We start from the raw sequence: 26843 nt of genomic DNA on the forward strand, positions 1-26843 counted from the left end.
CCCCACGCTGGGTGTTTACGGCGGCCCCTCGGCCACTGACCGGCGGCCCCTCGGTCACCGACCGGCGGCCCTGGCCGGGCCGGGCGGTGCCTGGCGGGGCCGCGGCCTGCGGGGCGCAGCGCTCGGCACCCCCTAGCGGGACGGCGGCGGCGCATTGTCTCCCGTTGGGGTGGGGCTTCGCGCCGCCGTCCCTTCGCCGGTCCCGCGCGGCGGCTCCGCAGGAGGGACGGGCGGCTCCGCACCCCGCGGGCGGGGGTGGGGGGACAGCGGAGCGGAGGCGGGCCCGGCAGTGCCCGGTGCTCGCTGTTTCCTTGCCGACGGGGGAGGGGTCGCAGCCGCTCCCCTCCCCGGGGGCTGCCGCCGGGCCAGCCAGGCGGTGCGAGGCGGCTGAGGGCGGCCGTCGCAGCCTGGCCGGAGCGGGCGGGTCCAGGCTCCGCCCCGCGTCCGCCCGCCCGCCCTGCCGCCGGCGTCCTCCCAGCCCGAGCACCCGGAGCGCCGCAGCCGGGTGAGTAGCCGTGTCCGGAGGGGCTCTTCCCTCGCCCCGGCCCCGCGGAGGGGCGGCCCAGCGGCGCCGAGCGCAGCGCAGGCCCCGCGGCCTGGCCGCGCTTTGTTCCCCGGGCGGCGGCGTTGTGGCTGTGGGGCGCCCCGCTCCGTGGGGCGGCGGCCGGCTCCCGCTCCTCCCGGGGGGCGGCGGTGGCCCGGTCCTGCGGCAGGGCAGCCCTCCCTGGCCGGCGCCGCCTCCCCGCAGCACGCCGGAGGGCTAACGGGGTACCCGGCGGCTGCCTGCGGAGCTCGCCCTCCGCCCCTGCCCGTTTCCCTGCCCCTTCGTGGGTCCCGCCGGCCGTTCCCCGGCCGGGGGCACGGGCAGGTCGGTACGACCCAGGGGAACCCGCGCAACAGGTCCGGGTATTGTTCGTGCGGCCGCGGTGGCGGGGGGGCTCCTTTGTGCGGGCGACGCGCGCCGGAGGGCGGCGGCCCCTCCCGCCGGGCCCCGGCGCGGCTGTCACGGCGGCTCGGACGGAGAGGGCTTCGGGCACGGGAGAGCTCCCCGGAGGGGCCGGGGCGGGAGGCGGCTGCGTGGCTCGCCGATCCGCTCGGCTTCTCCCGGGGATTTTCCCGGTGCGTCGCCGCTGGTCAGTGCGGCCGCGGGCTGGCGGGGGCGAGTCACGGCCGTGTCACTGCCTCGGCGTCGGGCGCTCCTGGGTTTCTGGAAGCGCTGCCTGGTCGGGAAGCTGATTCACTGCTGAAGCAGTGGTTGCTCAGAGCCATGGTTGCCATTTCTTTAATTTTTGACAGTTCCATTGTCTAGCAATTTTGCCTTTCCCCCAATAACTGAGCTTTTTCCCCTTAGCAGAGCTTTTCAGACAGGCAGTTGTAGGAAGGAGATGCTCTTAAGCACCCTCGTTCTTAAAGAATTTGAACAAGGGTATGTAAACAAGAGTGGAGGCAAGTAGTGCAGAACGGTTCTTTGGTTTTTGAGTTTTTGTGATTTTTTTTTTTTAATGAGCAAAATTGGTAAGACATATGGATGGGTATTAGTAGATGTTTTTGTCAGTTCTTTCATCCTTCTTCATCCCAAAAGGCATACTAGTTCTCTGCATTTTTAGTATTGCAGTCTCTGCATTGTCCCAACAGTTGGATGTTGACTTTGTTCATGCATTAAAATTCACTGTGATGAGGAAGTACTGCTTTGTTTTGTTTTCCTCTTTCCCGGTTGTGTGACATTGTCTGCTGAGATTCAGTGTATAGTAAATAATGAATACTGTTATTATAGGAACAATGATGGTGATGAACTTCCACACTAGTGAGGGTTCTAAGTTTTCTGAATGTGAGCTTTTATAGTCCTGGTCCCATTGTCTGCACCAAGCAGAAACTTGAGGAAGAGAAGGGGAAGGTGGACCACAGAATAGAACTGACACTTGATCAGAGAGGCCTACTGCTTGCTGCTAAGGTGCTGATCATGCTTTACTGTCAGGAAAGAACAAAACAGAGCACCCTGCCAAAACTAGGAGTAATTACAAGGTTTTTTTAGTGTTGGATTTTAGGATTTTGCACAATTCTTTACATCATAGATTGTTGCTTGAAGAATCCTGTAAAATCATCTCAGACAACTGTTTTTCCTAAAGTGTGCTGATAGGTGATATTTTATTTGGAGTTTTGATGATCTGTAACATCAGTTTTTCTAGAAAAAGAAGTTTAGAAAATATACGTATTTTTAAATTTCTTACAAGAAAAAGTGCCATGATGTCTTCTGGGATTGTAGACTATAATTCTAAATTGGCTATGGAATCCTATTTCTCAGTAAGGCTTATGTGAGCAGGGGAAATAGACATAGGTTTGTTATTTTCTAGTAGGAGAATAAAGGAGTCTGGTAAAGTTCAGCTCAGTTTCATTCGGCTGCTGCTTGGGAGTGGTAGTAGGTAGGGGAACTGGCGGTACTTCTGGAAGAGACAAGATACGTTGATGGTGAACTTTAATGCAATGCTCCATGACTGTTAAGAGTCCTTAGGAATAGAGCCCAAAGAGGAACACCTTTATTCTGCAGTGACTATGAGTGGTTGGGGAGATACAGAACGCCTTCAATAGGCAGCTTCTTTTAAAGTAGGCAAAGCCTACCCTGGGGTCTGGTGGGGTAAGAAATGATGTCACAGGATTTCCACCATGGCTGTGTTCAAACTATCTTGAGCACTTGATATTGAAATTCTGGTTCCTGATCTATAGGTGTGTACTCTTGCCTTCTCTCCATCTTTTTGAAGCCACTAGTTTATTTGCCTGGCTAGGAAACTTCTGGTAATATAAGGTGTGCTGTTTGTTTGTTTGTTTATTTATTTATTTATCTAAATTTAAACGTTGTCGTAAGAGAGACTGCTGTGATGCCTGCTGCATCTGAGTAGCTGTAAAACCTATGAAATGCGTTTAGCATCTTGGCTTTGCCTGTAACACAATGTACACTGATTTTGAGCTCTTGGGTTTCATTGGTGGGTGGAATTTGATCAGTTACAAGGTTTCATGCAAGTCTTAAAGCATTTGCTGAGGTTTTTACATTTGATGTTTCTCTTAATTCTGCATCTTCTAATACAAATAGGGACTATTTACTTTTTTTTTCCAATCCAAGTTATAATTTGCCTTTTTAAATTTTATAGTAATGATTAACTTAGTTTGTAGGAATATCTTCTTCCTCTTTTCTCACAAAAAAACCCTCCACTAACACTGTTCTGTTTTCGATTTTGCCTAAAACCCTGTGTGGATTACCTCTGACTGAACACATACTACAAGGATTCTGGTTCTTGTTACTTTCCCGCGGCTTCCGGTGCTGCCTCAGGAGCATTGCCTGCTAATTATAAACAATGTTGATGTCTACCATATGTTTTGGTAGAAAATACGGGATTCCTGCTGTCTCGCGCAGCTTGAATGCCTCGCTTATAAGTATTTGTGAACATATAATGGAAACGTTGACTCCCCTATGATGTAGCTTTGTAATAAACCCTTGTTTTTAGCCTCCAAGGAAATAAAGTTTTAGATTGAGTATCAACATCTAAAAATATGGTAAAATACTTTTTTCATTTAAATTTGCAGAATCCAGGATCCGGAACTCAAACTTGTACCCCTAACAGACAGTGTTGCATTCCAGTACCAATGGTGAGTAAGATCAGTCTCTTTCTAAAATAAGATCTTTAAAATTTCCATGTGATATATTTGGTTCTTATGAAGCTTTGATACAGATGAATACACTGCATAGAACAATATCTTTGCAGTTGTTTTTGCACAAAGTTATTTAGGCTTTAACTCATGCCTTCTTTAGCTTACTTCATTTTCATCTTGTGACTTTTAAAAATCTTTAAAAGGTGCTGTAACATAACCAAAGCTTCTGATACTAAAGTTATGTTACATAGTTTGGCTTAGATACTGTAAAATAGTGCAGTTTGTGTTACAGTGTCTTACGTAGTGTTAGTTAGTGTCTCACACAGAATAGTGTTTGCAGATGTATTAGACGGTGTTTAAGCATAACACTGGAGATACGTGAATTCTAATTTAAAGAGGGAGCTGTGGTTGTGGGTGAGAGTGAGGAAAGAAGTTTTAAAACTATTCTACACAGAAGAGGAATGAGAGACTTGAGCACCTTGAGTGAGCAAATAGAAAAATGCACTGGCAAAGCTTTTTACTGTTTAGACTAAATGAGAGTGGGATATTTCTGAAGTGAGGAAATCCTTAGAGCAGACTCTAAACTTGACAAGGAAGCAAGTGAAAATCAATCTGGAGTGTTGTTTTCCTGTTTCTAGGTGAGAAGATGAGCTGCTACATTTTGGACAAGCTGAAGTTTGGAATGCTGGGACATAAAGAACCTATTAAGAAGGAAATTACAATAGTTAAGAGGAGATGAAGGTATGACTTAGGGCTTCACAGAATCAATGATTCAAGGGAGATAGATATAGTAGTTACGTGAGAATTTGGAGCCAAGTGAAACTCCTATGGTGTTGGCAGAGTTGAATTTGAGATGTGTTCTTAGATATCGTGAAGGATAAATGTTGACCCGACCAAGTAAGGCCAAAAAAGAGTAAAAAGTGTTGGAAGAATATGGTAAATTGATTTGATATTAACTTGATGTTTTGGTCGCTAAATGGTATGTATAGCTGAACTTGAGAAAATAAATGGCTCTTGACAGAAGGGGTTAGGATGGACACATAATAGGTAGATGAAAGGTGCCATGGCTTATGTACTTTACACTGTTGGTAAAAGTGATGGTTTCATTCTAATCAGTATACCCTCAATGTGGATTGTCTGTTTTCTCTCTGCTAGCACAGTGTGTGCTAATTCTTTCATGTTAGATTCTAATTTGGCACTAGAAAAGAGAATCAGTGGAAAACGTATGAGTGTTACATCTATGTGAGATGCTCCAGGTAGCAGTTTAGAGAGCCTGACTTTATGTTCTCTGTAGCATCTGACCATTTATTTATGAAAGTGGAATGCTACGTATTTTATTTTGAGGGAGTGGGACAGAGGGAGGTGTGCTGTGGTTACTGCAGGTGTTGCTGTGGCCAATTTCATTAGTGGTTTGCAGGTGAAATGAATTTTTTTGCAGAATTTTTAACATGAGTGCAAATACTGAAGACATCTATGCAAGTTAAGGAGAGATTTATTTCTCTTGCACAAGGGCAGCTTAGATAATTATTTTTATTTTGCATAGTAATGAAATTATGTAATTCTGAAATATTTTGAAACTTAAAAATATGAATGAACAAGGTATTTATGAACCAGATCTGGTATATTTCAATCTCTTCTGCTTTCATGTTTGGTTAAGATGAGCAAAGTTCTCAAATTACTTCTTTATTCCTTATGAAGGGACTTTTATCCTCATTGTATCTACCTTGTGTGTTGTGCAGTGAGGGATGGGGAAGACACTACCATAAACTTTATTTTAAAAATACAGAGAAAATTGCTCAGAATGTTTCAAGGTCATACACAATCTTACTCTTGAGCTGGGAACTTTTTGGTCAAGTATCAACCCCAAATTTTTAGAGATTTGTAAACAGTCTTTTTATTAGCCTCTCGTTGTTTTCTTCACATTTTCTTTCTTGTTTTGTATCAGTTTTCTCCACCAAAAAGGATGACTGCTTTTGCATCTGTTACACACCCCACCCTACTTTTCCTTTCAAACAATCCCTTGCCCTTTCATACCCCCACCACTCTAGATGGCTTTTGGTTTAGAAGAGCATTTCTTTTTGCTTCCATTCAGCTGTAGTGAGAAGTGATTCCTGAGGGCCTGAGCCACATGCACTTGTAACCAATGCCAAGTATATGTGTTGTTACGAAGTTGTGGATTGTTTTCTTATATGAATGTTGAAAAAGGAACAAGAAGTTCTAATCTTGCACTCCAGAGGAAAGTTGTTTTTCATTTGCTCCAGACTGCCAACAGTTGTATTCATCAGTGCAGCTGTTTTTTTTTTTGACTTTGTCTTTTGACTTGGCTGCTTATGGCCTGAATTTTCCAGTCTCATTCATCCCACTGTCTTAGATACTTCTATGAAGTACTGAAGGCATAAGAGTTCTCTGTGATATTTCATCACAAACTGGTTTTGGACAGTTCTTTAAAGAACCAGTGAGAAGGTACCCTTTTCTCCCAGTTCATTCTTGCAAGCTGTTACAACTTGTTTGGGGTTTTGTGTGTTTTTCAGTAGAGGGAGCTAATTTTATTTTACTATTCATTGATTATTTTTCTTCCCCCAAACCTGTGACTCAAAAACTATATCTGTGGGAGAATTTACAGTCTGTGTGATTTCTATCTTATTTCCACATGATCTCTAAGTAAAGTTTTACGAGCTCAACTGGAGGTGTGTTGTTTGTGTGTGTTGTTTGGTGGTTTTTTTTTTAATGAGTCTTAGGGAAGAGAACATCTGTGCTATGCTTTGAACATAACGTTTCAATTGACCTATTGCCATGTAGAAAGAAGCAACTTCCCAAATTGTGTCGTTTTGCCTATTCTATGGTCACTTGATGCTGTTAAATGAGTTGGGGCTATACCAGATGACTGCAACTTCTGCTGCTTTGGTGGTGTTGCAAGGGAAGGGTATATGTTAGATCAGAGTCTTCTATTTCCTGTGGTAACATCCAAGGGCAAGCTATAGGGTTCTGCAGGAAGATAAACATGGGATCTCTCAAGTGTGTCAGAAAAAGAAATGTGGAGATGTATCCAAAACCCGTGACTTATCTTCTCTATTCTAGATTAAAGAAGGCTTAAAACCGCCGTAATGCAACATACATCATATGTGTTCAGCTTGGTGTGAAGCTGCAAAGGGTAGAAAACTCTAGCAAGCTATCGTTTTGTATGTTGTGTTGGAGCATCATTGCAAACTTCTGCATGTGTTCCTTGGGGCTGGAGCAAGACTGCTGGCTGTGGGCATGGCCATTGGATCCAGACCCCAGAGAAGTGCCGCGCTTTGGGAGAGCGCTAATTGCTGCACAGTAGCCTCTGCTTGCCCCTCTTGTATGAAAAGACTGAGGTGTCAGTATTGTGTTTCACAGCTGTACATGCAGATGTTGTTGTGCATCCTTAGTTATATTGTTTCTGTACTCAGTGCTCTTCCTTCTTTTCTTTCGTTCTGACACTTCCTCTAAGTCTGAGGAAAAGCTCTACTATTTGGTGAAACAAACAGTTGGCTGAGATCAGAGTTAAAACTTAGGAGCACAGTATATTTTCCTTCTCGAATGGTATGACCTCTTTTATTCACTTGTTCTCCATTTGCTGGTTCGCTATTCATTATATTGCTCCTCATTTCTTTTTTCAACTCATCTTTTATTTTACTTTTCACAGAATGTTGTGGAGGGGAAAGAGTGGAAATCAAATATGGAAGATGGGCTAAATAGAGGAAGTAGTTAACAGACAGCTCTTCTACATTCGGTTATTAGCTATAGTTAGACAAAGTGTTCAAGGGAAGCCTTGAACCTCCAGGTGAAAATGGGGCAGAAGAAATGGAGTTTTTCCAAGGCTAAATTTGGTATGGCTGTGATAATGTGCTTTTGGATCATGGCCTGGCAAACTGTTAACCCTAGGTTTGACCAAAACCAGGGCATGTTTTCAGTCTGCCCATTCATCTGCTGTCACAAGTTACTGAGAGTACTGACTGTGTATGTGTAATGGAACCGACATTGTTGCATTTTTCTTTAAAATTAAACAAGTTTACAAACTGATGAAATCTACTGAATTTATGGTTTTTATTTTTTTAATCTTATCATGTGAATTAGCAGGTTATGGAAGATCAGGAATATTTTCTTTGTGTACAACTTGAAAATCAGGCATAATCAAACTTCAGTATGTCATTTTTTTATGGATAGTTTTTACAGATAGTAAAAAATAAAAAAACCCCAGATGGTTGAAAAAGCAGAAAACTTGATTTGATCATCCTTGAATATCTTGAGTTACCTTTTCTCCTGAGCTCTTGAAGGGCTCTAACATCAAAAATGTATTAGTACTGCTCATAATATGTTAAACAGTAAAAACCAAACACTGCATTTGAGCACATAAGCTGATGTTCATCTCTCAAGCTTTATTGTTACTTTGAAACTGTCCAGCTGAGTAACCCAGTTCCATGTGCTCTTTAATTGAAGACAGCATTAAGTAACGAATGCTTACAGCCTATTTGTACTTTTTGGGCAGATTGGATGTGCCTCTCAAATTACCCTGGGGTATCAGCCCTGCAGACACCGTCGTTTGTGTTCTTTCTCTCTGTGCCACTTAGCTGTGGGAGACATCACGTCCTTTAATGTAGCTTTAAAGGAAGGTGAAATAATAATCTACACAGATAACTGTGATATTCAGCTTTCTCTCTGTCTTTTGCACATGGATATTATTTCTGCATGGGACAGATGAACTTTTTTTTTTTTTTGAGCTGATCCAGGGAAAGCATGGGGTAATGCTTGGTGGATTGGAGTTAGCATCTGAAAAGAGTTGCATGCTGGCTTCGGGGAACAAAGCTGTTAATTTTGAAGGTCTGCAATTCAGTAGTTGATTTTAAAAGGAAAAAAATAACTTAATCCTACATGATTGAGGGGGTTTTTTTCAGTACTTCAGAGGGTCTGTTGTTATCTGTGCTATTGTTTGTGCCTGGACTTGCAAGCTGCTACAGTTTTGAACGTAGCTTCCCATCTGCTGCTTGGTTATTTATAGGCAGATCCATGGAGTTCCTTCTAACCTCTCAAGTAATCACAAACATTAATGAATTAAACATCACAATACTCTTGTAAAAAGGGAATTAGATGCAGGGACTGAATGAAGACTAAAAGGGATAAATGACTTGCTGAAAGCCATATGTATATTTTATAGCAGAATAAGGAATAGAAACCAGATTTTTTTTTTCCTGACTTGTAGTACTGTGCTGAACAGACCAGCTATGCACTCTTGCTTGATACATGATGAGGGAATTAAGAAAGTGCTTGTTCTTTGAAACTTGCAATGGATGCTCATGAACAGACTAACCCATTTAAAGACCTTGCAGAAGGTACTGAGAGTATTAAAGGTCGTGGTTGAGATGGACAAACGACAATTAAATGTTTCAGGTCTAACAAATCTGAGTAAACATATTTATATTCTCATTGAGCCTGAATTCATTTTAGTTGTTAATGTTTTTGAGCAGTCATTCCCACTGAGTTGCTTAGAAAGAAAACACTTGTTACTTGCAGGGCAGATTCTCTTTGACATCTTCAGGGCATCTTACTTCCAGTCATATAGTCGATGTGAGTTTGTGAACTTCTCCTTCTGCCCTCTGTCTTTAATGGACTTTTAAAATTATTTTAGACAGTGTCTAGACATTGGTTCTTATTTACATTTTTTTCTGAGGTGAGAGTGAAGATGTGTAGCAGAAAATGCAAGTAATAATTCTCCATTCATCAGAAATTTCCTGTGGAAATCTTCCAAAGAATGAATATGTTGTTGGAAATTAACATTGCTGCATTGATTTAAAAACCTGAAAGCTCAGGTCATTCTAAACAAGTTTAGTGAGGTTGTTCTCTTTCATTTAACATGTTTCCTATATACAAGGTTTACAGTTTGGCACATGGTATTTTAATTGGCAAAGTAAATTGCTGGTGGCCATGCAGCACTCTGGGTTGTTTCTGAAATTCAGGAAACAGATTTAACCTCTGACTTGTTTCCTATCTGTAAAATTTGAGCATACAGAAGTTATGTCTTTTGTTCTGAAAGTGATAAAATTCAGCTTCTTGAAGTATTTTACTTTCCTCAAGTGAAATCTCTTCTTGTCAGTGCTCTTGTTTTGTTTTTGTGGTGTTTTTTTTTCCTGTGGCTTTCTTCTATAATGAGTCCAAATGCGCTTTTTTATTGATGAATAGACACTGGATCTATTTCTTTCCACCAAACAGTGGTACAACATAGAGCAACACATCATTCTGTCCTCGTTCTAAATTGAGAACTTGATGGCCCATTTAAGAGCCTGTCATTTTGTCTTCCTTTGAACAAGTTTAAAAGACTTTATATTTTATTTGTAGGTTCAAATATACTTTATCTGCTTTTTAGCAGTGTACCTTTTAAAAACACCTTTGATAGCTCCCAATGGAAAGCAGATGCCAGCCCTCTTGGAACTGTTTCACTTTCCAATACTAAAAAAAAGATATTTAGTTTAATTCATCTGGAGATTCTCTGGACTGTAAAAGATCGAGAAGGATGTTAAACCTTATTTTTAAACCTGAAGGTTTTTTTCTGATACATTCTAATAACCTACTCTGGTGAGTTTTCTTCTCGATAGAGCACATCAAAGCTCTCCCAGAAGAGAGGTAATTGAAAACTTCAGGAGTTTCTGGAACAAAGGTGTTTGAAATTATCTGCACTTGTTCTGACTCCCCTCCCTCCCTACTGAATGAACAGAATGCTTCCTTTGGTTCAGGAAATACTGAACAAAAGAACTATTTCGATCCATGGACAGTGCCACTGCTGTGGCAGAAAGCCAGGCAGTGCTTTCATATGAAATAAATCAGTCTTTTCACAACAGCAAAGAAACATGCTCCCTAGAGTCAATAAGTTGATGCAAACTTTTGTTCGTATATGAAAGTATGAAGATAATGAAGTGTGTGTGTAGGCTGGGGCTTTCTTCCTTGGTTATAACAAAGAGCCATTTGTAACAATTTTGAAAGGTAACTTGGGGAGGGGAAAAAATGATGACCAGGTACATTTGGAAAAAAAAGAATGCTGCTGAAGTTAAATAGCTGACACAGGGTGGTTTGAGCATAGTGTTTGAGAGACAAAAATGACTGCCTGAGCCATTCTTGAGTTCTGTGTTTTATGGAACAAATAACCTACAATTTTTTGTCTGAAGCATATAGGAAGCTTTAATAGGGCGCTTATTTGAGTAATTGTTTAAAGTGCAAGCTATCTTGGGACTCAGTTTCCTGAAAGAACTGAAGTTTGTTTGTTTCCTTCTGTAATATGGGAAATGTGTGTTTTATATAATTGACAAAAATGACACTTGGAGATTTTGGATAAGGGATAGGAATGAACATAGAAGCATTGTGCACTGGAAAAGGGAGGGAGAGTAAAAAGTTGTTGATGTTATTTCTGTTTCATAACAGAAATAATCGTTCTGCTTTTTTCGTTTGTTTGTTTTTAGTGAAGCTCATTGTTTTACCAAGAAGGGAGATAACTGTTCTGTTTTTACCTCAGGCTATCTGTTTGGAGTTCTCTTTTTTCGTGATGGTGGGGTGTTTTGTTTGTTTGTTTGTTTTTGCTAGATCATTTGTAGTTTTGGTTCAGCTAACTTCCCCTCCACCCCAGGAAAAAATAAGTTCTATTTGTGTACATGAATGCTGAAGTACCTAGACAGAGAACTCCAGGTTGCAGTCTGAAGCCCTGTGCCTGGAATTAAAGAAAAAAAAAATCTGTTTTTTATTTTGACTGGATACTGGTGCATATCTTGAATTGTGTATTTCTGTGTTATTAGTTTTTTAAAATTATTTTATGGATTGATTTGTGCAAGGATGGGCTTAAAAAGACAGGCAGATGCCAGTTGCTGTTGTACTTTGTGTAGGCTGGAGGAGGAGGCTGCGGTTCAAGCATCCTGTTGATTGTAAATGAAACACAGAAGCTTAATCACAGTGAACTGCAGTTCATAATACACTAAAAATGGGATGAGGGTAAGAAGGGATTTGGAGACAAAAGGAGCAGAAGCATTTCCAGCTATGGGTTAGATATATTTAACTCTGACCGTTGGATGTTTTTCTTTAATTGAAGACCTACTAATGGCAGCATCCCGGCATAAATGCAACGTATCATATGTAAATAATTATTATATTCCTGGTAATATGAGACAGACTATGCAAAAGTGTGATTTTTATTTACAGTTACTTTATGCCTGAATGACCAAGGAAATAGATGATCTACCTGTAAATTAATTGTAGTTTAATGGGGTTGGGAAATAGGACTATATTTAAATAAATTATGTCGGTGCCCTTGGTTGAGATTCTGCTTTAAATCTTTAAAGATTTACATGGAAAAATGCGTATGATGTTTTTTCTTCAGTTTTTACAATACTTTGGATGTTGGTTACAGTGTTCTGTGCTTCCTTTTGGAAGAGTACAAAAGTATTTTGGCCAGTGCTTATTCTAGTGAAACATTGTAATTCATTTTCCATGCTTGATAACTTTAACTTCGTGTGTTTCAGAGCTGTGAAAATTAGCTGAAGTAGAGAATGGAAGCTTCAGTAATATTACCCATTCTGAAGAAAAAACTGGCTTTTCTTTCAGGTACGGTTTCTGTTTTCCCCAATTGGTTCCTCCCTGCATAATTTGGATTTTTATGTTGGTTACTTGTATTTGCTGGATGTATTTAGCAGAAGTATTTTGTTGGTTAGCACTTTATCATATTTCAGAAGGCTCTCTGAAACTTTTAATCTAGTAGCCAAGCTATTGCTGTTGGCATTTAACTCTTTTTTGCTGTAGCCTGTAACTCAATCCACAAAGTTGATGTCATGAAGTTTCAGTCCATATATAAAAGAATTAAGATTTAGTAGACATCCAAGAATAATGCTTTCTGGGTTTTTTTAATGTGGTTTTAGAAAAACAAAGTGAATATTTTAAAGATTTTCTTTAGAAAATTTTTCTTTCCTTTTCACCTGTCTTTTCTCCAACATAGAAATAGAAGGAAGCAGAACTAGCCATGCATTGTAACATTTTGATTATTGCCAACTAGTTAATTCAGGCAAGGCTGGAATTATTGTTATTTATTAAAACTTCTTGAACCTTGGGTTGAAGGTAACTTTCCCTCTTCCCTATGCCAGAGAATAACAAAAGGGAATAGTTAAAATGAAGAATGATATTCTCTTACTGGTATTACTGCTGTCCTGGATAGCTGGGTTAGGTCTTGGTGTTTGTCTGCTCTCGGGTAGGTAGGTGACTTGTCAAACACTTCTCAACTTCACAAATTGACAAGTGCTGCCATAAATAAATATTCTTCTGGTTTAGTTTATTTTAGTTAGTCTAGTTTAGCCTGCTCCAGTCACTTGAGAAGTGAAACCTGTTCCTTTTGTTAATAAAATTTGTTTTGCTTTGAATTTGGCCACTGTCCCCAGCAATTGCAGATCAAACAATTCCTGTTTAAAAACAAGCAAACAAAACCCTCAAACTCAACTTACATTAAAGCCTGGGACAGTGGGCAATTTCTTCTGTAGCAGTAGCAGATTCATAATGTGTTAGTTGTTCAGCATTGTACCAGAGAGGGAAGTTCTCATTAACTAGGGTGCATTTTCAATTTGCTATTAAGGCTTCCTGATCCATTTCAAAATACAGATGTTCTTAGTGGAAAGTAATTTATTGAGTGGCAGTTTAAATGTCAGGAACCTTTTTGAACCTACGTATTTCTAAGTAGGTTTGACTTTTTTGGAATTGCGCAGTATTAATGCATGCTTTCATTTAATGAATGGAAAAGATTCATGCAATAGTTATTTTAAGCATTCTTCAGCGTAAGTAAAGGAACCTGACAGACAAATCAGTTCATCATGTCTCTTTAAAGCAATTTTATTCCTTATAGTTTCATAAATACAAATAATGGTTAAAAACAAACCATCAGAAAAATCATGTTTTAGGAAAGCATTCTCAAGTGTTTATATATTGAAGTATCTTGTCATTTTTGAGTTAAATTGGTACAAATAATATTGACCCTGCCTTCTTTTTCTGGAAGCAAAGCAGAGGTGTGTTTCTAATGGAGCAGTGTCTCCTCAGATTTGGAATCCATGGCTGTGTAGCTTCCATGTTGGTAGGTCGTTACAAATAGCAGGGGAGAAAAAAAAAGTGCAAACTACTGACTCGGAAAAAAACCTGAACAACCAGTTTCGTGCAAAATGAATTAAAAAATTTATTTTTTTTTTCTTTTTGTGATGCTCCTAGTTGCTGCTCTTAACTTAAACACATTTTCAGTTTATAAACTATACCAGTTCTTCTTGGTTACAACACACATCAAGTTAATTTCCCTTGATTTTATTTTTCAGGTTTAATTCTTAGCCTAAAGACTCAGTCTGAGTATTGTGCTTTTTTGTAAGACAGGGAGGTGTTGTTTGCCAAGCCTAAAATCACCATGTGATTTGGTTTATCTCACTAAACATCATATTTGGAAGGTGGTAGTAAATATTTATGCAATCTTTAATTATTAGAAAGTAGTTACAAGTGATACCACCAAGATCAAAGAACAACTTCCTGTACTGTTTAATTAAATAATTAGTATTTTTAGTGTGTTAGTGTTGGGAAATGTTAGAATACGTCCATATTAGTCATCACTTCTTAACTGGTGACTTTAGGTACTCTTCCTTTAAAGCTTCATTCAGGTTGGTTTTTTTTCAGTATTTCCTTTAAAAATAGAGTTTTGAGTTAAAATGGATAAAGAAATACCAGTTACCTTTTACATAAATGACTGGCCCTCATTTTCCACCAAGGAAAAGAATCAGTGTTAATTCCTACCTTGTTATCTCTTTGTGCTATGGGAGGTTGACAGAATATTTACCTGATCTGTATATACTTCAGTGCAAGAAAGCTGTACAAAAATCACAGTGCAGGCAGAATACAGATGTTTGAATCTTTTCTAGTAGTGTTTACAAGCTGGGAGAAAACCTGTCAGTTGTTACACAAGATGACTTGTCATGAAACTGAATAATTTAGATAATTATTGTGGTGTTTTTGTGAGATGTCAAGATACTATAGTTTTGGGGTTTGGTTTGTGGTGGGGTTTTTTTGTTTGTTTGTTTTTTTAGTCAGTTCAGTAAATGCTGTTTAAATCCAGGTGTGAAAACGAGAGTTTCTGTGTGTCTAGTGTCTTGCATGAGTGGGCTTCATGAGCCAATTCTAAACTTCCGTAAGTTAGACCCTGTTCAACACTGGAGTCTTTCAAGTTTGCGTAAACAAAACATGAACTACTATTAATAAGTTAACTACTTCTGTGGGGGCTGCTGTTTGTCTGTCTCATGAATCCAGCAGTAACTATGAACAGAACAAGTCCCTTCCAGTTATGAATCAGCTATGGTCAGACTAACTTGCTATAAATGCAGGAAGAAAATGTGTTTTTTCTGCAAACCCTTCCTTCCTCAGCCATTTATATATTCATTAAATGAACAATAATGCTCCACTTATTAATTCATGGGTAAGGGAGGAGAGGGAGCATTAGATACATTTGTTACAAATCTATTATGCAGTAGATTCCTGAGCTGCTGCCACGGCTCATGGAGTTCTGGACCCTGGAAGTTGGTTCAAGGAGACCCTTCTACTGTAGAAATTCCTTCATAACCTCTTATGTTCTTATTTTTCTTATCGCAGTCTTGCTCAGTTTGATCACCAAATTCTGTACAGTCTGTATTTTTATTTTTTATTAATACCTGTTACAGTATTTTCTTGATTCTCTGCTCTAGTAGTTTTTCGTAGTTCCTCCTTTTTTCAACAAGTAACCCATTTCTGAACTTGGCTGTTGCAAATTTTTAGTTTCAACAAATTTATTTTCTATATTCCTAAAAACTGCTACCTTCCCTTCTCTGAGGATTTCCTTATGGATAAGGAAAGACCAAAAGATGCCTGAACACTTAAGAAAAGGCTTCTTTATTAATTTTAAAGTTTTATTCTTGTTGAGAGATGGTAGCTAATAAGCTACCATTGAATCAGTATAGTTTCTGAAGTATTATTTTACATCCACGAACTTACTGTTTTCATCTTACATGTTGGATTTAATGTGCGCTCACTAGCCATGTAGCAAGTGGAGAGAAACAATTTTTCGACTCCAAGAGTACAGATGAGAACCAATGCCCAGTTTTTAAAGCACTGAGGTATTTTTCCTTCCTTTTCCTCCTGCATTCCCACTCCAATTTTCAGATTTTCTGCCATTCAGAAACAGAGAAGGGTGGACAATCTGTAAATAACTCTTGCTTTAAACTATGACTCCCTCTTAGTTTCTGTGGAAAGGATCTATCCACTTGTCCTTTCTCATGTAGCACCAATGTTTAATTCTTCTGTTTAGAAATACAGTTGTTAAAAAAGTGCATTGCTGTTTTCCAGCGACAATTCTTCCCCAAAAAAAGAGAACACAAGGGGAACACAACTGTTGCAATGGGCCACTTAAAGCAATAGATGCTTTATGAAGATGTGGAAAATACGTGTATGTCAGTGGATCTCTAATACTCTTTGGGGAGTTTGCACAGCTTTGGAAACAAGGAAAAAACCTATTACAATTAAGATGCCAACATATGTTGTATAAACATATGTATGTTGTATAAACAAACAGTGTAGCTTTCAGCTACTCCAGATTGTGGAAAAGTCACTTTGAAACTGATTTAATGTAGAGATGGGTATTAGTTTAAAAAATACTCAAGGATGAAAAGGAATACCACTAAACTTTAAGATGATTGATTGAAGTTGCGGTGTAATAAGCTATAAGCTCAAGCACTGTATCCTCTGGAGTATGTTTGGATTCATTAATGTTCTTCATTTCATGTGCAAATTCCCCTCCTCAGTTCTCATATTTCCCCTCCTGTTCCTTCCACCAAAAACACCCACCAAAATATTTGATTGGATTTTGAAATTAAGATCTCTTTTCATTTTGCTGGTTATAGATATTAAAAGATTAAGGGCAGAGAGAAAAAATAGATAAGGTGGTTTGCTCAAAACAGCAAATACATGCACTAGATGAGTTGCTTCAAATTAAGTGGAAGGATGCATCACAGCTACCTTTGCCTCTTTTACTTAGTCTTCTCATGAGTTAACAGCCACTTAGGGGAAAATATTTTGCTCTCAAAACTTTCTGCCTACAAAACATCATCAGTGATGACCTTGTACTTGGAGGTGTGGTGATAATGGAATAGTCAACTGCACACTTGATTTCCTTCATTCTAGAGCACTTGCACATTGACCCTTTCAGGGAGCTCTGGCAGTATTTATTCTTCATGTGATCTTCTTGTATTCAGTGGATTTGGCTTCAGTTCCAATTCAAGCTATGAGGAAGAACCTAGTCCAAATCCATTTTGGTTACTGGTTCATACCCATGTGACTTAAAAGTCAATCTTTTAGAAGAACAACCAGAAGAGAAAATTTCAGCTTTCTTTAAAGATCCATTGTTTGGTTTTGTTTTAAACTGTACCTTTCCAGGGACTTTCTTGAGAATCCGTGTAGTCAAATACAACCCAAACCACAGTTGTAGCACATCAGCATCAACTAACATGTGATGTTACTTAGTCTTTTAATGGGCATATAAATGTGAGGCCAGCTCTTTCAATATTTTTGTTGCTGATATTCTTTGTGTAATTTTTACCAGAAGGGTTTGAAAACACATATGAAGATTAAAGCAACCAACTGGAAATATTTGCCGTAATTGTGAGTTGACTGTTATGTGTTTGTAAGTGGTTCTGGAAATCTTACACATTTGATGAATGATGAATGTAGAGAGTATGCCCCGGGCAGCCCATGTGATACAAAATCCTCCTTTGTTCAGTCAGTGTTTCTGGGAGGTGCTGTGTTACAATCAGAGCTGCTGGGTGCGTGCTCACCTTGGAAGCTCACCAGGTTTCTGACAGGCTGGTAGTGTAGAAGGTCTAGGAGATACTTTTTAACAATGTAATCTAGATATGCAAAAGTAATGCTTCTGGAAAACTTAATTTGGGTTGCTTATGTTGAAAGTACTAGATTAAAAACTCTGACAGCTACAGATGTGGTCTATGCTCTGAAGCTTCGGCAGTGCCGTCAATATCAATGTGGGGAATGAATCCTCACAACTGCGAGGTGAAACGTCTGTTGTGATTTTCACAGCAACTTTAAAGTTTGCTTTTATGATGGATTTTGAGACCATGTAACTACAAAGTATTTCTTTTGCCTTAAAGCCGTCACATTACCTTTCTGATGACATTTTTCCTCCCAAAATAGGAGGGAAAGACAGAAGAAGTGGCCTCATTCTGACGATTCCATTATGCCTCGAACAGACGAGTATGGATGAGCTGAGTGTCACACTAGACTACCTTCTGAGCATCCCAAGGTGATTTCAAAGGCATTCTGTTCAGAGCTGCCTTATTTTAGTGGTGGAAGCAGACATTTTAGCTGCCTTCCAGTGGTGGAAAGGATATTTTCATTAGTTTTTTTTTTTACTTACCTTTTTACAGCAAATGAATTTTACACAAATGCTTGTTTAAAATGTGATACCTTCTCACTGAATTAGAAACATACATCACAGTAAACTACAGGATATCTAATGAGCCATTCTAATGAAACTCCTAAGCTTGCAAAAGTAGCATTGCCCAAAGTAAAAAAGCTTCCTCCTCTTTCTTTGCTAATCTTTGTAGCTTGTAGTGCTTAAGGGTGCACTGAGTCTAAAAACATATGGAGTCTTACTGAAGTTAGTGAGCAACTCAAGTGTTTAAAGTTAAGATACTGCTTAAATGTGCTGAGTGATGACTTGAGTATCCTGACAACCAGACCTTGCTATAAAATTATTGTTGATTGAGTTCTGCACGTGTAACCATGCAAGCTTATAGTGACAGTGCTTGGCCCTGTTTTAGTTAACTGCGTTTTTTTTAAGAACCAGAGCATAGCTTTGTTTTATTCTCTTGTACCACTGATTTAAAAAGGAAAGAAGCCTCTCAGATAAGTGCTTGCTTTTGTATCCCTTTAAATTCCTCTTTTGGAAACAGGAGCAATGGCATGACTAAAGCTTGTTTAGTGTACTTATTGCAAGTTATAAATGTTTTTAAAACACCATTAAATGGTTTGGGTGATTTTTCTGTTTGTTTTTTGGGGTTTTTTTTACGACTGGGGAGAGAGAAGCAACAAATTCAAGTTGCTTACAAGTAAAACATCAATAGGTATATGAGTATATTGCACAACATTTTAGTCATGCAATTTTTAGGATTTTTCAAACAGCTTGTTTTTTGTAAAGTGGTGGACATCCCAAATGGTCATCTGTGCAAGTCATCTCATTGACTTAAGGACCTGGCTGTATTTATGGAACAGATGCAGGCATTGTTATTCTAGCAAGAATTAATTATTCCACAGTCTCATCCTGATGTATGTTTTTACATATATTAGTGTAAAAATAACTGTCTAAAAATTCACCCAAAGTACTCTTTGTATTCCGTATAAGCTGGGAAATCTGTTTGAAAGCAAAGTTCAGTGTTCCCGCATCTAACATTCTGTTTGTCAGTCGTGGAAAAAATGACCTATCTTTTATGGTGGCAATATGGAAAAATAATTGTCGTTTTTGTTTGCATGTTGTTTTTCGGTGGGAAATGCAAACTTTTTGGCATAAGCATTTGCCTTATTTGTTCTGGGAAGACTTGCTGGATAGTGTTTGAAAAAAGGAGGGATGTGGGGAGGGATGTTGTCACAAACCCAGATAGCTGTCCAAGAACATTATTGTTAATTTTTTTCCCCAAATTCTATGTGTAAGGTAACTTTTAATTCAGTTGTGCATGACATATGTTGTAACTGTAACTATTCTGAAATATGCATTCTAGTGTTGATGGATAGCTGTGTCCAAAAGCTGAGAGGCATCACCGTCTATAGTGTCTTGGGTAAAATTTCTGTGGGGGGTGTGTGTGTAAAGCTTTCCTAAAACCTCAAACAATTTATTCTTCCTGTTTAAGTCTACTGTTATGCTTTTCTTTGATGCTATTTAAAATTCTTGGATTCTGAAGAGGCCTCTTTACTGAGAGGCCTCTTCGGAATCCAAGAAAAATAAAAGTGGCAATGCTGCGCTATTTTCTGTGCATACTAAAGTTTGCTTCCTTTGTTGTATTCTCTGTATTGTGGCTCAAATCACCAAATGGTTTTTTATTTTAACTTTCATACAAACATTTATGTTTGTGTTGGCTGAACTTTTCAGAAGTGGTAGCTTACTTTTGAATTTGCTTGTTTGTTTGTGTGGTCTTTCTTAAAATAGATTTAGTAGTAGAGAAGAGCAGATGCTGGTACTGCTACATTCCACTGAGCCTAAGGAAGCCATGTCTCAAGATGCTGTAGTAACACTATTCATCTTGTTTTAAAAGCAGTGATAGTGTGCCTTTTGAGTTCATTCTGATTAAGCATTGCATGTGAAGCCTGAGCATTCGAGTGCTTTCAGAGAAATTGTGTGTGATCTCAGAGGTTCCTTAAAACCAAAAGCATGTATGGAGTGGCAGCCCACCTCATGATTTTTCCTAAATAGACTAGTGAGGTGCTTTTTTTTTCCTTTTTTAAAATTCCAAGATAAATTTGTCTTCCACCAATGTGTGATGAAGTACAGTTTAAACATGAAATAAATAACAGTTAAATTTCTCAGTGTGAAATATAATGCTTCCTGTTACTCAGAAGTTGCTGGTTTTTTTTTTTTTGTAAGCTAAGGAGATCACAGAAATGGCTTTGTTTTGTAATGGTAGATTTCGGTGCTAAAGATTACATATTGCTTTTCTACCTCATGTAAATGTCATGTTTTTTAGTTACATATAACTTTTGCTGGACACAAAAATTTCAAGCAGAGACATGATACCTTATGTGGTAACTAATGCTAAAATTATGGGCTCACTTCCACGTCCCCTTCTGGCTGTGGCTGTGCTGGTTGTGAGAAGGCAACTCTTCCCAGCTCTTGGCGGTATCCAGAGGTTGCTGCCACCACTGAACACTGCCCAGCTGTTGTTGCGAGCACATTCTTGCCAGCTTCAGTTACCGATGGGCTGGAGCAGTATTTGTGGGAATGCAGAGAGAGAAAGTTTTCACTATTTTCTCCCATTTGCTACTTGAGCAGAAGTGCCTTTTAAATTTTAGCTTTGCAGCTGTTTTCCGCAGGTTTTTTTGTAGTTTGCACAGACTCAGACCTTATTAGAAGAAGAAGAGATTATGTCAGTCTAAAATACTCTTGTAGATCCATATGCAAAGCTTCTCTCCTTGTAGAGACTTTTTGTGCACTGCAATTTCTAGTCCATTTGTTCAGGAAAGAAATTTAAGCATGTTTAGATGGTTTCCCGCTTGGATTTGCATCAAGGGATATGTTGCTGTATCCTCAAATCTGCGCCAATTCACAAGTGACCTTGTGAAAACTCACATCCCTTTCTCTTCCTTACAAAACTCTAAATCAGCCTCTTTCTGAAGTTTATGGTTATAAAACCTTTTCAGAGTTGCTGAAGTTTAAATAAATGCTTGTATTGTGAAGTACACTTCAGTGTTACTGAGAAATTGTAGCTTGGAATATCTTTTAATATGCTTGAGCATTAAAATTGAAAGTTATTGCTAAGTAAACAAACTTAAGGCCTATAAGACTGTGTTTTTATACGTAAAAAAACTATGTAGTTGTATTTTTCAGTAGAATTGAAATACAAAGTCACTGTGATACGACACTTGTTGATGTGTTTTTCTTCTTTTAGTGAGAAATGTAAAGCTAGAGGATTTACTGTGATAGTGGATGGAAGAAAATCTCAATGGAATGTGGTAAAGACGGTTGTGTTAATGCTACAGGTAAGTAAATTTTTATATATTCATAGTTGACTGATTTGTAGATGTGAACCTAATAGCTGTAGAGGCAGTAATTTCTTTATTGAGAAGTAAACAATTTATGGCCTTTTAAAACCACAAAACGTGGTTCTGTGTCAGAGTTCCGTGCGGGAAGAAACAATCTGAAACAATCTCAAGTGAGGGACAAATCATTATATTCTGACAACGTGATTGTGGGCCTTTTTCTAAAACAGAGTTTTAGTTAAGAAGTACAGAAATGTGCTCCTGGCATTGTCAACTGTGAGTGGTAGAAATGTCTGCAGGGCAACAGTTCACACCGATGGTGCAGCTGAGCAGGTTCTGATGCAAAATGCTGCACTACTTAGTCTTCATTGGAATTGGCTATAGTTGGTTTTGTTGTGTGTGATTATATTATATTGTGGATGCTATACAGACTAGGAGAAGAAGAAAAAAGTGCCAATTCCCAGTTAAAGAAATTCACAGCAATTTATTATTTAGTTTTTCAGAACTCTGGGGTTAGAGTAAATTTTTTTTTTTTTTCTGCTAAACAGTATAGGTTACTTTCTGGCCTCAGTGGTCAAAGGAGATGCAAGATACAGCACTCTGAATAGTCTTTTGTAGTGCACAGATTATTTCTTTTTATTCAGAGCAGTTTTCCTCTCAGACTTAAATGAAGCCTCAGAAAGTGTCAGATACGAGTAATTTCATTTTGTTGTCCTGCTGGCTCATTGTTGCTCCTGGGCTTTTTAAGTCTGTTTCAAGGTGTCTTTCACCTATTCTTGAGTAAGATAGCATTCCTATTAATAGAGTTGTAGTGATTGGATCTGCTATATTCTGATTATGATCTTGACTGAGCTTTCACTTCGGCTAATGTGCAGTCGTCACATTTAGTGGGACCTTCAGCTAGTGGTGAAGGCAGCTCCTTGCCCACGCTCAGTTTTTGGTGGCTTCCTGCCCATGTGAAGACTGCAGAGGCACAAGTTGCACATCTGTATCTTTAATTTGAGAAAGAAGCAATAAATAAGATTTTCCTATGTGAACTAATCAATTGTGCAGACCACTTGAGATTTCTCTCTTCTTGGACACACGTAGTTCTCGAAGGTGCTGGCTGGTCATCAGACAGACACTTCTGTGTTAAAAATACTGTCTACTTTAAATAGTTTTTACATATTCATTAAAATGGTGCAAGAAAGAAATAGCTTTTTTTTTTTCAGTGCTATGATTTCTCTGTTGGACATAGTTAACTTTTTCAGAATTATATTTTTATAAATAAAAATGAGGTATTTCAGGAGAAATCCCATGGATTGCGTCACCTTTATGTCAGTACTGTGTATTTAACTGTTGCTTATTGCTGTAGCTGATGACTTGGGAGTAGTCAGGAGTCTCTGTTCCTTGATCTACATTCAAGGTGACAACATAAAATCAACTTGTTAGATGAAATTACTGGTTTAGGCTGAGGAATGCTTTCCTGGTAATGCTTTTATGAATTAATATGCTGAAAAGTTAATATTAAACTCTTTCATTCTAGTCTAAGCAATAAGTACTAGAGAAGTATAGGATATAATATTGAGATGTGATTTAATAACAAAGTATACAGTTATTTTCTAACTTTATGATTACTGTTTCATCCTACAGAGCAAAATACATTGGTAGAAAGCTTTGTTTTTAACATTTTTTAGATGAAATGTTATAAATAAAATCAAGCCTAGCCAATAATTCATGGGTTTTTTATACTGATGTAGCATGGACTAATGGTTAGGCCTCAGGACTGGGAGTAAAGTGGTAAGCTTTTCTGTTCAGTTCTGACATGATTTTGCTATGAAATGTAGTATAATCTGCTGCAAAGTGGGATGGCACCAACATGGGATGTAGATTCAGCAGACATTGTTCCATTTCTGTCTGTAAATTCTAGGTTCTTGAATAGATGATGACATGTAAGCGGAATTAAATTCTGTAGTAAATGAAGGTTTAATCTTGAATGTTTTCTTTATTTTTTCATTTGTTTTACAGAACGTTGTTCCAGCCGAAGTGTCACTTGTTTGTGTAGTAAAGCCAGATGAATTTTGGGATAAGAAGGTTACACATTTCTGTTTTTGGAAAGAAAAAGACAGACTTGGCTTTGAGGTATGTAGAAACTTTGCCTACTTCAGTCAAAAGTACCATTTCTGGAATTCAAGAATAATTGCATGAAAATTAATATATTTCTAAAAAATAATTATATTCCAGATGCTTGTGGATACCCTTAACAAAACACTGTGGCCTTTTAACTTTTTCCTACTTTAATAAGAATATTAAATTTAAATAGATCTCAAATTAGAAATGTGTGGCATTTAATTCTTTGCTTACCAAGAGGAAAAAGCTGTTTGATATGTATTGTGGATGTTTTGAGTAAGAAATGGTTGTACGGGGTTTAGTGTGAATTTTTTTCATTACTCTTCTGTAACAGAGTGTAGAGATGCATGTTGTGTGGTGTCACTGAATCAGTAGTAACCATTCTGAATAACATCTTGTTGCCGTTGCATGCGTCTTCTCTCATTTTTTGAGTTCTTTGACGTTAGTAGCAAAAGTTATAGGTCTCCTCAGTTTGCCAAATATAAGCTGATGTTGTTCTTAGCTTGTGAGGCAGAGTGTGTGCAAGAGATTACAGACTAATGTTAGCAGTTCCATTCTTTTATCTTTTTGGGAGATTAATGGAAACCTCAATTTTTCCTATTTTAGAAAATTATCTGTATCATCAGTCTTCTTTTTGAAGCTAATCTGGTTTGAACTACAACAAGCTTGCTGTGATGACCAAATACTAAAATGTCCGCTTGTTTTGTACAACAAAGCTCTTGGAGAGCATCTTTTGCATGAAAGATATCAAATAGAAAAGCATTTTGCAGCATTGTCTAATGCTGTGTAGTTCTTTCTCATGGCATTCTTGAATACTCTTGTAGAAAACTTAGTTCAGGGAAAATGAGAATTGGAAGGTGGCAGCTGAAAGGTTGTGTAACTGCTAAATAATATAAACTTAAAGACACTATCATCCAGATATAATTCTGTTAATTCATATCAATTTTGTCCTGTTAAATCTTGTATCAGACTTTACCTAGAATAGGTGCCTTCCTTTTTGGAAACAATTCCTGCATGTGAAAGTGCTCTGAAGGAGTGTGAGGGGCAAGGGATAAGATTTTTTCAATCAGGTGACCAAACGCTTCATTTTTTGCTACTTTAGAGTCTTATAAGTAAGGAACTCCCAGATGTTTGCCTTCAGATTTTCTTTTTGAGTAGTTCTTTAAAGACAGATTTGAAAAGTAGCCCAAGTTCAACAGAGCAATCCAAAGAATCTCTGAATGGCCACTTGTGTGTTTGAAAGTCTGCAGCCAGCAAGATATTCACTAATCAAGGAAGTGAAGTGCCTGAAATTCTGCTACGGAAGTGGTTCCAACTGTGATAGTCTTGTGACTTGCACTACAGTTAAACTCTCTTGGGTTTCACAGTCTGTCCCTTCACCTGAATCCCTTGAGGGGACTGGCAAGGAGTTGTGGTCAAAGTATATTTCCATGTTGAAGTTCAGTATGTAGTATAGCTTCTTTAATCAAAAACATGAGTGTGGTGGTGTCCACCCTTTATAAACTAGCCTATTGTTTGGAGCACATCCAGGAGGAGAATTAAAAAAGAAACTGAACCAAACATCTGTACTCAAAGGAATGGTTTAAGAGCTTGTGTTCAGAAAGTGACTTAAGTGTACAATATTCAGTTTCACACAAATGCTTCCAGGATGTAAGGTAAACCCCGAAGTTCAGAAAGTGTCAATAATAAAGGTGAGCCCCCCTCTTTAGCAGTTCCTACTGTCTAATTTAGGCTCTTTTCCCATCTGCACACTTGTAAATATGGTCCTTGGACAAGTTCAGGAAGCCTTTGAAGTTGTGGTAAACAGAATTATATACAGTGGTTGTTACTGTATACATCATGGTATTGCCAGTTTGGAAATTAATCCTCTAGAAGATTCCTCTTGGATTTTTCTTTAATATGACGAGCTAGAATCTATTTCTAGATAAATAAGCAGAAAGCCTACAGAAAATATTTTAGCGAAGCAGGGATAATTTTACATGGCTATGATAATAAAAGGATTGTTTTATTTAACTTTAAGGATTGTCTAACAGTCATTAAATGGTAATTCTGTAATGAAATTTAGTAAGCTTAGTAATTTTATGAAGCATGTTCTGTGCCAGTGATAATGTCTGCATTGTTGGCATAGACCATTGGAGTTGTGTAACGGAACCTTTTGGTTTCTGTTTTTAAACTACTTTTTTCATTATTGAACCATAAACATTTTTCCTGGCCTGGAATTTTGATCCAAGATACTCTTAAATTAATAGTTCTGAGGTTTTAGGAAGAAGAAAATAATTAAAGTATTAGAGATGCATTTAACATAAACATATATCAAAGTGTGTCAGTTGTAAGAAAAGTAGTCAGTGATATATAATTTTACAAGAAAAATAATCATAGCATTAAAATGCAGCAGCTGCTTCTTAGGCAGGAGGAGAACTTCAGATTTGTTCTTTAATGCCTCCTTGTACCTTGGCTTGGTGCGTGGGCAGATCAGGAGTTTCTATGAGTAGAGGATAACACAAAGTAGTTGCTGAACTCTCATTTTGGTTAATAGGTGTTTGTTCTTGAGCTTCCCTTCTGCCTAATTTAGAAGCACTGAAGCAAGGTGAGGCTGCTGGCTTGCACGGGGTTGGGGGGCTACCGTCAGCTTTGGGGCAGTTGTCATCTAACTGAGGTTGGATAATGAGCAGCTGTTGGTATGGGGGTTTGTGAGAGATTTTTTTCCTAAAGAGGCTGTGTAATACCATCCTAGATCACGGCTTTTTCTTGTATCTTGCACTTCCTTTGTTTTTCTGGTGTGTTGCATTTGGTTGTTTGATTTTTTGTTTGTTTTGGTTTTGTTTGTTTACTTATTTTTTGTTGGTGTTTTGTGTGTGTAATAACTTGTATTCTAAAATGGCATTCTTCATGAAAGGACAGGGAAGCTGAGACAACAGCAGGAAAAATCTTGTGCTTTCCCAGATAATGAAGAATCACCCTTGGTATGAGGGAAGCCTTTGTTCTTCACCATTCTTTAACTCTTGGTTATCTGTTACTGGGTAGTGATTAGGAAAACAGGCTTGGTAAAAATGACCCACCTTCTCTGTGCTCCAAATAACGTTTGTGTTAGAGACAGTGGTATTTCTTTGCTCTATTCCTGATATGAGTGCAGAGCACTGATAGGCTATGGAAGCCTCTAACTCATGCACAAATCCACAGCTGCATAACTGTATATTATTGTCAGTAAAAACAAAGCAACACCCAACTTGTGTTTTGGATCACGGGTTAGATATGCATAACTATTAGGAAAATCCAAGATTGCTTTTGCACCAATG

The 26843-nt window shown here is 38.6% G+C and overlaps 1 protein-coding gene across 5 annotated transcripts in view; it reads left to right on the forward strand.

Moving 5' to 3' along the window:
- Positions 1–202: 202 nt before the first annotated feature.
- Positions 203–26843, forward strand: part of SESTD1 (SEC14 and spectrin domain containing 1) — a 57122-nt gene continuing 30481 nt past the window's right edge. The window contains exons 1-7 of one of the 5 annotated variants that reach the window (XM_065638119.1): positions 203–505; positions 3577–3639; positions 4281–4383; positions 12162–12243; positions 17884–17992; positions 21348–21438; positions 23446–23559. In XM_065638119.1, the coding sequence (XP_065494191.1) occupies positions 12189–12243; positions 17884–17992; positions 21348–21438; positions 23446–23559 (369 nt within the window). In that variant the 5' untranslated portion in view covers positions 203–505; positions 3577–3639; positions 4281–4383; positions 12162–12188. Of the gene's footprint in view, positions 506–727; positions 901–2778; positions 2801–3576; positions 3640–4280; positions 4384–12161; positions 12244–17883; positions 17993–21347; positions 21439–23445; positions 23560–26843 lie in introns of those variants that run through there. The other 4 variants (XM_065638120.1, XM_065638121.1, XM_065638122.1 and 1 more) reach the window with 4 other exon arrangements.

The sequence above is a fragment of the Caloenas nicobarica genome, chromosome 6 (genome assembly GCF_036013445.1).
Source record: "Caloenas nicobarica isolate bCalNic1 chromosome 6, bCalNic1.hap1, whole genome shotgun sequence".
NCBI classification, from domain to species: domain Eukaryota; kingdom Metazoa; phylum Chordata; class Aves; order Columbiformes; family Columbidae; genus Caloenas; species Caloenas nicobarica.